Here is an 11,036-nt window from a genome sequence, read left to right as displayed (position 1 = left end):
CTGCTGAAGGTATAACAATATGGAAACTGGAACTGGCTTATGGGTGAAAAGGGAGGGGGCGTGCAATGGCACCTTGACTAATGGATGAGGAGGAACAAGACTGAGGAATCTACTGAGGGAACAAGGTGTTGGAGGAAGACTGAAGGTATTATAGTTGGAACAAGTTTTTAACAGCTTTGGAACAGAATTGGAGCAGAAAAGAAATTTAGCTGTCTCACAGAAAGTTTTTAAGGGATGCTGGAAAAAAGCATCGGGGTTTTCTGCTGCTACATTAACATCTAGAGCCATGATCAGAACATAAGTACCCAGATTCTTGCTCTTTCTCTGCTGCTGGCAAATACCTAGAATCCGGTAGCAGAATGTCACATTCCTTTGAATTGGTAGTTCATGGAGGAGTATGAAAGTTTATTCCTGACATTGGTGGGATCCTGATTGCAATAGTGCCACAAATAACAACAAAATCTGGCTTTCTGTCAAGTTCTTCATCTAGCGGCACTGTGTTTGTAGTCACATCTTCTTCTACCCTGCTGCTCACTTTCCTTGTCCTGCTCAAGTCTGTTCACTGGAAAGCAGGGATTTCTCTGCTCCTGGGCACCGTTGAACGTGCCCGGTGCTCTGCTGTGAGCTCGGAGAGCACATGGTGCCACGCTGCAGTGCCTGACTGGAGGTCATGGGTGTTGAGACCTCCAGCAGCAGCTGAGGTCAATGGCAAATGAATGAAAACTTAATGAAAATTAAAATAGATATATAATGCTGAGTATTCTAAAAAGCGTAGGTCCTTGGCTTTCCAGCTGGGCCACCAAGGTTAAGGAAAATCTTTTGCCTCATTTTTTTGTGCTTCAATTTTCAGTCTCCACCATGGTGATGATATTTGACAGGTTAGAGAAGGTGTTGAAGTTGAGAAAGCAAAAAGATATCTTAGCAATGAGTGTCACAGAACTGTCCAGGAGGCTTTAATAATTCTTTCACTATACCAGGGTTACTGCTTGGATACTTTCAAAGAAATGACCCAAGACCTGCATTGTACAGTAAGAAAAAAGCTAACTTTTGAAATATTCATTCACAGAGCAACAAAATGAGCAATAGGGTGCTGCCTGGGGCAGAGGACCATGGCAAAATGTGTTTGATCATCATCTGAGGTCTCGGATACGTATTCAAGCAGCATAGCAGCAACCTTTTATTTTGAAAATTTCTGCTTTTAGGCAGTTGGCCTTGCAATTTAGTAGTTGTTTTCATAGAATGTTTTTATGAATAAAAAATGTCCAAAAGGTACTGGAAAGCAATTATTATGAAACTCTATATTTTGACTTAAGTAATCTTGTGAAAATGCAAACAAAATATTTGCTTGTGTGTTTTTCTTTGTTTGTTTTTTTCCTTAGTTTTAGATTTTTATGGTGAAAACAAAACTACAAGCCAGGTCTTCTCTCGGTGTTATGTCTGTGATTTTGTTAGATCTACAAACAAAAACGGACTTGCCAAATATTTAGATAGAATTATCCAAAAGGAAACCTTGTTACTGCAGTAAGGTACTGGGGATTCAGCAGATAATGTGATTTCCTCCTACAATAGCATCAGGGCTGCTTACATTCTGTTGGGGAGCACTGTGTCACCAGCTTCGGTTGGTTATCTTTTAAAATTTTTTGGTTTTTTCTGATGATGAATGACATGCGCCATGGAAGTAGGAGCAGGCGAATTCCTGGTGTAATGAGGCTGGCAGAATGCACCTGTATTTTGGTGGTAGTGCCATCTAGTGATGGGCCCAGAGAGGATCGATGAACCAGATACTGAAGTCTGCAAAGGCAGGAAGCGTGTTCAGGGAGATAAAGGAGAGGAGCACAGCTTCCAGCTCAGATGAATGGGAAAATGCCAGCGTTTTGCCTACGTGCTAACCCATCCTGTGTTAGGGAGGAAAGAAACGTCCTGAAGTATCTTTCTGTCTCTTTTCGTTGACTTTGCAAAACTTGGGCTGTACCAGTACATGTGCTCTGTAAAACAGGTAAGTTGTTACAGTTTCTCAGTGTCCTGCTTATAGCCAGGTAAAAACCTAATACTGCATTGCTCCACCTTTGCTTACTTCCAGATAATGGCACATTTTGTTCTTTATTGTGTGGAACATGCTCAGCTATTCAAGTGCAAATTTTCCCTGCCATTCATACAATGTTGATTTGCTCTAATCTCACTGTAATTAAGACCTACATCTCACTGTAATTAAGGCTGATACGTTGTGAGGCTAAGTGTCGAGTAATTAACACTGGGATCTGTGACTGCAGAGTGTTTATCTGTAACTAAATGACATTTGAAGACAGTTAGCTGCAGTATACCATACTTTTGGCATATATAAAACATTGACTAAATATCTGGACATTTCTGCACATTGCGTAAGAGATATCGACACTATTAACATTATTTTTTTTGGTGAGTACTTACTAGAAGAGTAGAACAGCAATTGGAACAGTTTATTAAAATAACTAAGCAAAAATAATGTATTATTTCTTATTTATGCAGTCTTTCATGCATTAAGACATGTTGTTGACATCAGTACCTACTTAAGTACAGATAGGACATTCAGTGCTAACAAAATATTATTTGGGTATTCTCACCTCATTTTAATTATTTGTTAATTCCTAGTTTTGTTTTAGATTGCAGCATGATAATTACCACAGGATTTATTTTTCTAGGAAATAAAGTATGACTTCATAATATTCTAGTTGCTCTGCATGATCTCTCAAAAGTCCTTCAAAAATATTTTATTTGATATATTTTAGGCTTATTCAAACTCATCTTTGATACGGAGACAAAAACTAAACGGATCATGAGTTACAAGTACAGCTTGCATAAAACTTCTTGCCATGTTTTCCTAGAGCTTTACAGATGCATTTTGTTAATCTTATGGGAATTATCAAAGCATAGAAATACTTAATAACAAATGTAAAACCTGTTTAATTTAGCAGAAGAAACTGATCTGAATGGACTAGCAACATCTAATTGTGGTTTACCACATCCGTCAAGGGGAGATGACTTAGGTACAGTGAGGTAAGGATGTTATACTTGCATTGGGAAATGTTCATGTTTTAAAAATATAGTTGAAAATATGTAATCGTTTTTCAGTATATCTATGTTTTTATTAATATAATTATAGAGGCAAAATGTGGTTTCAGAAGTGGTTACTGCTTTAGGCAGCCATGCAAATGCATGATTGTGGGAAAGGAGCAAAAGCATCAAGATCCCCTTTAATACATCAAGCTTGTTATAGTATACTTGGGGTGAAGTAGCTGTTTATGAAATAATTACATAAAATAAGAAACTTTGCCTAGCTTACTTGTGCCTGTTTTTTTTCTGTTTGCTTGTACCTTTTGACTTCAGGTTTGTGGGATAAGACAGTGTCAGTGAGACTAGATGGAGGAGCAACTAGGAATTGTTCTACTGCTAGTTGCTCAACTGAAACTGGAAGTGGCAAAAATGAGGAGTGGTTGGTGTTCAGGGTACCTCGTTCTTTTTGAAAGGTTGAAGGTGGTCTCAACAATAACAGTTGCTAGCAGGGCCAGCTTTGCTGGCTTGTGAGCACAATGGATCAACTCTGTAACTATGAATTTGTACTGGGTCAAATTACCATGAGGTAATTCTAAAGCAATTAAGGTAATCCTGAATTTATGTTTTAAAAAATAATAAACTCTTAAATTACTTTCTCAAAGTTCCCATTTTGCTTCTAAAAAATTAATTGGTGTTGATAGCACAAGATAACAAACCTACCCCGGTATTCTAACGTGCTTGCTCATTTTATGCTGTTACATAAGTTTAAGAATTTCTCCTGAATAAGGTTTAGTCAGTTTGTTACCCCACTTAAAAGCTAATGAAGTCAATGAAAGGACTCTTAATGCCTTCAGTGCAAATATGAACTCAGCTTTACAGATGGATGTTTCTGAGCTTTTTGTACGTTGTGAGAACACTACTATTTCTGATGAGTGAATTTTGCAGTTCAAATGATACGGGTTTTGTGTGGCATAAAGAAAACGTGCGTTTGTAGAGATGAAGAGAATCAGCAAGAATGTCGAATTGTACATGGAAGCAAAATCTTGAGTTTATTTCAGATGGTTTTCATTTAAGTGCAAAACCATCTTTAAAAATAACATTCTCCCAAGCATTTAGAAGATCCAGCCACCTTGCTTTAAGTTCCTAGCTTGGATTCTTTTGAGCCGCTAGAGTCTGAATGCTGCTTTACCAAAGGTGCTATATTGTAAGATTTGAGAGAATCGTGACTTTTCATCAATGTCTTGTTACATCTTCTTGCATAATTCTTGGTTTGCTGCCTGTTCTGTTTAACAGTCCTCAGTTCCTGGTTTGTAGACTAGCTGGACGCTTCCTGTTCATATTATATATCCTGTCCGCCATATTATAGCCTTCGTTAACTGAGCTGTTTCCTTCTGCATTGCATTTTTGAATATGAAAGTAAATACCATGTGATTGCATGATAAAATAAAATGGGGCCCTCTGCAGCTTTGTAACCACTAGAATCAGTTGGGCTAGTGTTTATATTCTTTATATCATTTATATCTTATGTATCGGTTTGTGATAATAGAAATGGAAACCACCACCTTTGGAATGGCATTTTATTTGTTAATGGTTTATAGGAGGAGGTACTCAGGGCAAATGTGAGCTGATGTTGTTGAAACTAAGTAGGGTTTTTACTCCAAAAATAGCATTGGTGAAATCTTGCTCTGTAACTCGGAATGTGAATGCTACCCTGTGTCCCATGAGCTCAAAGATGGATGTCCATGTTGTGTAAGATTTATTGTAGAACTCCAGGGCATTGCCTTACTTTGGACTTGCTCTGCATTTCGTAAGCATCTTTATTGCTCAAGTGTAAGGATATTTGAAGGATATTTGTCCAGTTTAAGTCTGCAAGTGTAGTTCCTTACGCTGTCGCTGTTCCCTTGCATGCATTTATGCTGTCATGCCAGTAACAATGTTCTGATGAAACGTGAGCAAATGAGTCAGTATTTTGCAAAATTAGGAGCATGTGTTTAGTCTTCATGCAAACTTTCAGTACAGATTAATTGGAATAGAAATCCTTTTTAAGTAGAAATAGTCTAATAGTTTTCTAACCTCCCCCCCCCCATTATTATTGGGAACATATTTCAAGGTATTACAGTCTAACCACAAAAGACCTATGTAAGAATATTTATCAGAAAATTAGTTCTTGTGGAAAAAATTACCCCTTCAAAATGAAGCTCAAGCAGGAGAAGATGAATGAATATTATACCCTTACCTACTGTTGCTCTTTCATGCACATGAACATTCTCATTTCACTTGTATTGTGACTGTTTCTTTCTAGCTTCGTGTTCAAAGTACTATTATTATTGTAATGATCATTCCTTGTGGAGGACTAGTGAGTTACCTGACAAGCAGCCTACACGTTTACTCTAGAAGAAAATCCGAGATTCAGGAGGTTGTATTTTACCAATTTTATTGGCAAAGTTTTGCTGCTCCTTTGCACACCTGGAAAAGAATCTTTTCTAAAGAATCAGCTTCCTTCTTCCATCATTTTGTGTCAAAAGTCTACAGCCAGGAAGTATGACAGTCACAATAATTGTATGCTGCATTTCTTCCTCGCATTGGTTACAGAAAAATTCTTAATACTGCCGTAAATGCCCACATGTGGTCTGATGTCCTCTATGCTTTTTCAGTCTGCGGTGGGGAGGTTTCCAACAAATCCACCAATAAATTCCATGTTTCCTCCATGAATTCCACAGTACAGTTTCCTTCAGTTATTCCCAACACGTGGAGGTTCCTGCATATAGCGATGGTCTCTAGAGCCTCTGACTCTTTGCAGTGATTTTTCTTTTTTGAGGCAAATGAAACAGCCTTGGTTTTAGTTTTAGGTTTTTTTTTCTTCGAATGATGGCTTACTCATAAAACCACACGTAAACTTTTTAATTTAGATTTTTTGTTCCCCAAGCAATTATTTTGACAGTCTGTCATTCACTGCTTAGTTAACCATATATTAACAATTTTGACTATATTTTTTAATAGGAATACAAAGATCTCATCTGTATTTTTAATGTTGTTCACTTTTAGTGCTGCAAAACCACCTTCTCTCTCCCCACTCCCAGCTACTACTACAATCCTTTTTGTAACATCTCTGAGGATAGGCAGAGTTAGTTGGGAAACGCTTGGCTTAATCTGTGTAATGAATCATTATTTTTAGGGCTGTAAGCATACATTGCTTCAAGATTCACAGCCATGGTCTTGATTCATTGCTCACTGCATGGGTTCCTGTCTGAATTAAAATGACGTTTGTGAAGCCCCTGAAGAACTTAGACCTCTGAGATGAAAATTCCGGGGAGGAGGAAGAAGAAAGATTTAGTATCAAGATTTAGTATCAAGAGGAAAGGGAAGATGTTGCACATATTAATCAATCTGAGAGGATATGCTGTAGGTTGAATATAATAATCTGGAGACAATATTCAGCGCCAGAAATCCTTCATCACTGTGAGCAGCTATGGGGGCAGCAGTCAGGGAGAGTTGTACTTTGCATCCCAAGCGTGTAATACTAGTTGCGCTCAGAGTTGGCTAGATGACATGGAGTTCTTGTAGTCTGTGTTATTAGCAATAAAATGTTTGTCAGATTGAAGTCTTAACAAAATAAATGTGTACAAGAGTAGACTGCATGCATCTGTCTACGTATATTGAACTATAGTTATTTCATTATTAAACATTGTACCTCTGAAAACATCATCAAATGCCTTTATTTTCAAACTGCTATTATTATAAATACTGCCTATAAAGCTAAGTAAAACAGTAACCTGTTTTTGTGACTACTGATGTAAACGGGGACAACAAAATTGCTTATTAGGAGATTGAAAAATGCAGTGAGATTTGTCTCTCTTAAACAGCTTTTTCTATTGCTTCTGATTAATATCCATTTTTCAGCAGTAATAATATGTCGAATTTGTAAGGGACGTGTGTACTTGGGGAATAAAATGTGTGATGTCTTGTGAAGAACCATTTACAGCAGTGGCTGATACTATGAGGTCTGGGAAGCTTGTTAATGCTGAAACTAAGCGACAGCATTCCTAACTGCATTTTCCCCCTAAGAAGGCAGTCGCTCTTATAATAGAGCGAAACGGTATTTAGTCTAGATTTCTGGTCTATCTGTAATTGTGTTACAGTGTATACCAAATGTGAACAGTAATAGAATAGACATATTTCTCTTCCCTCAAAAAGCAAAGCAGATGTACTGAAAAATCTGTAAGTAAGCTATTGTAGTATGTACTACAAGATCTTTTCCTTTATGCATCTCTTCAGATATGTACTTGCTCTCTTACTCAAAAGAGAAGGACTGTGTATCCTGTTGATATAATTTTTGATCTCCTTTATGTTTATATTCTGGCGGTTGAGCTCTTTTAGACCTGAATTTTTTTTGAGGGGGGGGTGGGGCGGGAAATTTGGATGGAATCAATAGCATGGCAGGGATTTATTTTTTATTTTCCGTATTTCTTAAATAACTTCAAATCTTTTTAATGTTTTCAGAAGTGTGATATTTGGAAAAAACAGATTTCTGGATAAGGCCCATCTTCTGAAGCAGAAAGCAGGTGCTGGTCCCCCAGTTAATTCAACTGCAAAAGGAACTGAGAAAACAAATGATAATGTGGGAATTCTGACATGTGAAGCAGACAAAACAGCCACCACAAACGGTAAGTTCTGGATGGCATTATGGACTAGATTTGAAAAGGTAGATATGGAATTCTGGTTATCTTCTTTTTTAAAAAAAATATTTTGTTACTATTCTAAAGAATTCAAGGTTAAAACAAAGAAGTAAGAGTTACAGGACCTGTGCTTTAGTCCTGGCTCTGCCAGGAGCTTTCTGTGTTTCTTCAGCAGCTAATAAGACTTTCTTTTTCAGTTTCCTTAGCTAGTAGTGTGATGCAGGGATGACGACGGTCCTTTTCTGCCACTTGGAGTGTCCCAGGGCGAAGTGATGGATATTTCCAAGGGACTTGGGTGAACAATGATGAGATCTGTAAAACAGTTAAAGAGTAATGTTGAAACTAAAACAACTATTCCAACTGCAAAATCATCAAGCTGTTGTGTCATATCACTTTCATCGCTTTTTCCACTAGAGGCCAGGTCTTGATCTGTGGTTTACAGTCCATTTTTACTTCCAGTGTTTGTTCATTATGTTAAATGAAAAAACACAGCCCCACAGAGTGACATTTTGCTCTCATCTGTAGCTTACAGTTGACTAAGGCCCTGTGAAAGGTGGGAAGAGATGATAACCACTGCAACAATGGATGCCAGAGTATATATTACCTCACCCATGTTAAACAGCGTGCTTGTCTGACCAAAAACTGGCACGGCATCGCAGGGTTGCAGCACGCATTGCTGCCAGTACGCATTATGAAAAGCACGTTTGCTTAGCAAAAGCATTACGGGGCGTGAATGATAACATTCAGTTGTAGTATTGTTCTATCAAAAGAAATTAATGCACCGATAGTGTCATTTTGGTACTGCTAATATCTCTTGTTGCATTACTATTGTTATTAAAAGATAAAACTTTAGGAATACGTTGCATGCCTCTCTTTCCTTCCATTTGATTGTTAAATTTGTCCTTAAAACTTTCTGCCATTCCTTTTCTTACAGGAATAATAATAAACCAGGAGGAGCAGCAATAATATTTCTAACAGCTCTTCTTTTAAGTTGCTGTGTTCACTTGCTACATTTTTTGTCAAACTTAAGCTACTTGTGCTGAAATTCTGTACTCAATTAACTGATTGGAAAAAGTATCTGAAGCTAGGATTTAAATACTTGAGGCTGGGACTGACTCTGCTTTTACTGGTTGGGCAAAGAGTGGATCTGGGCGAAAGGAATTTTGGGAATAATTACTCAGCCTCTAAGAAGATGACAAATATTAATGAGTTTATCTTCATGGTATCCTTGTGAGGTAAAGGAATGACAATATTCCTGTTTTGTAGATGCTAAGTTATAAAATACAGGTTTCTAGAAACAATAGAATATCTATCATAAAGAGGACCATATATGTGTTGTAATGCATATATGCAAGGAAAGAATAGTAAGGTGGCAAAGATAAATTTTATTTTGGTAATTCCATGAACTTCTAATGCTTGCTGTTGCAAATTTAACTTTCTTGTAAAGTGGGGATTCTACATATAGTATAGTGGACTATGCAGTGGAAGTTTGAGCATATTGAAATACTAGCCTGAGTTGGTGCTGAAGTGCATAATTGACATCTTTTTCTAAGGACGATACTGAATTATGCCACCAACTGCAGTAAATTTTAAATTATTTTTTTGATTAATTGCAACAAAATGTTTCCTTCTGCTACTCAGTCCAACCCTGCCTTCCATCAACAGGTAGAAGAGGTTCTGGTCCTAGAAGAAACATGGATGCTACTATGGCAAAGAAATATGGCATTGCTTCACTGCAGTTAGATCTCATGCCTCTCCTTTCAGGTAGTATTCTGTTAGGAAGGGTCCAGGGTAGGAGTAACATGCCGCGGGTGTACTCCATGTCTCCTCCTCTGGAACCCCTGTGCTGGTGGGTCTGCTTGGTGGAAACTGTCTTGAAAGATCCCTAGGGAATTTCATGTTCTGGATAAAAGCTAGCTGGTTAAGAAAGATTTAGGGTTTGGTTTTGATCTAGGGGAGGCTGACATATATTCAGAAGTCTGTGTGCTCTGAAGGGCAGGATGTCAAAAATAACTCTGCCTTGTAGTTCTCCATCAGCATGTACATCTAAGCTCTTTGATTCTGAACGTGTTGAAAGTGGGTTACTGGTCAGAGTAGAGTGGGTTATTTCTGTGGTTTTCTGACTGTAACTAGATTAACATTCTGTATTAATATATGTTGTCCTATTTTTGTGTGTGGTGAGTTAAATCTCCCCTTTGTTCTGTACACACAGACAGACATAGTGATATGTCATGCAGCATGGAACTCAGCTGCTGGGTGCAAGGATGTGGCAAAGCTGCTTGCAGAGAAGCCAGTTTGTTTAAAGGTGTTTGTTTACCTTTAACGAAGAGTTTACTTATGATGAAAAGTCTCTGAACTGCTTTAATTCTTGTGTTTATGCGAACTGTATATTTATAGCTTCAAACTGAAATAAATTTCTGTGTGCTTTCAGCAGTTAGCCCAAGTAGGGGTTCTGACAGTGCTTTGGGGACTATTTTCAACCTTACTGTAAAAGGTAGATACTATTCGAAGCAGTTAAAACAATACTTTTGTTTTATTTTAATATAAATTCAGTGGAAATTTGTAATTAACAACTGCATTAAATGTGGGTGCCTTGATGGGATTGCTTCTGTAACAGTATTTAATCTTGTATGTTTAAAAAGGAGAAAAATTGGTGGTCAGTCGTCTGGCAGAAGACAATCCTAAAGTTTTAGATGCTTATGTGACTTTCACTGTGGAAACACCTCTTCTGTCTGAAAGACAAAGACATGAATTGAACCCACTGACTATAAAGATTAATTCAGCTACCTGCCTCCCAAATACACCTGTACCAATAGAAGTGCTGCAGGTAACACATACCGCTACTTCTTTCTGAAAGAATTTCCTTGTTACCCTCAAGTAGCTTTGCTTAAAATATAGGCCTGGTTTTACAGATAACTTTCCTTATTAGTACCAAAATTGGAGAATATGACTAATATATTTCCTGAAAGACACGTGGACAGATTAGTGCTGCCATGTTATCATAGGCACTGGCAGCAAAACAGCGATCCTTCTGTTTTCCAAGGACAATAATTTATGTGTAATCATCCCATTTTGTCTGAGCAGTGGATCTTGAATAATCCAGCAAAGATCTAGTTCAGTCACAGCATTATATTGTTTGCAACAATTTGCTCACAAGTCAATATGAGTTGACTTGCTCATTAGAACGATTTCTATTTCTGTGTTAAAAACATTATTTAAGTTAAAAAAATAGTGAATGCTCCAAAACTTAAAAAATGCTGTGCACATAAAAGTTCTATATTGATGGGAATATAAAGTTTTTGGTCTTATAGTTGTAAATTTTGAGTGATG

General features: G+C 37.5%; 1 protein-coding gene across 1 annotated transcript in view; it reads left to right on the top strand.

Moving 5' to 3' along the window:
* LOC104626129 (uncharacterized protein FLJ43738) overlaps positions 1-11,036 on the top strand; it is a 32,664-nt gene that overhangs the window by 4,108 nt on the left and 17,520 nt on the right. The window contains exon 4 of the mRNA XM_010293965.1: positions 10,349-10,533. Coding sequence (XP_010292267.1) covers positions 10,349-10,533 — 185 coding nt within the window. The remainder of the gene's footprint in view (positions 1-10,348; positions 10,534-11,036) is intronic.

The sequence above is a fragment of the Phaethon lepturus genome, unplaced genomic scaffold (assembly GCF_000687285.1).
Source record: "Phaethon lepturus isolate BGI_N335 unplaced genomic scaffold, ASM68728v1 scaffold13129, whole genome shotgun sequence".
Classification (NCBI taxonomy): Eukaryota; Metazoa; Chordata; class Aves; order Phaethontiformes; family Phaethontidae; genus Phaethon; species Phaethon lepturus.
This window is presented reverse-complemented; position numbering and strand designations above follow the sequence as displayed.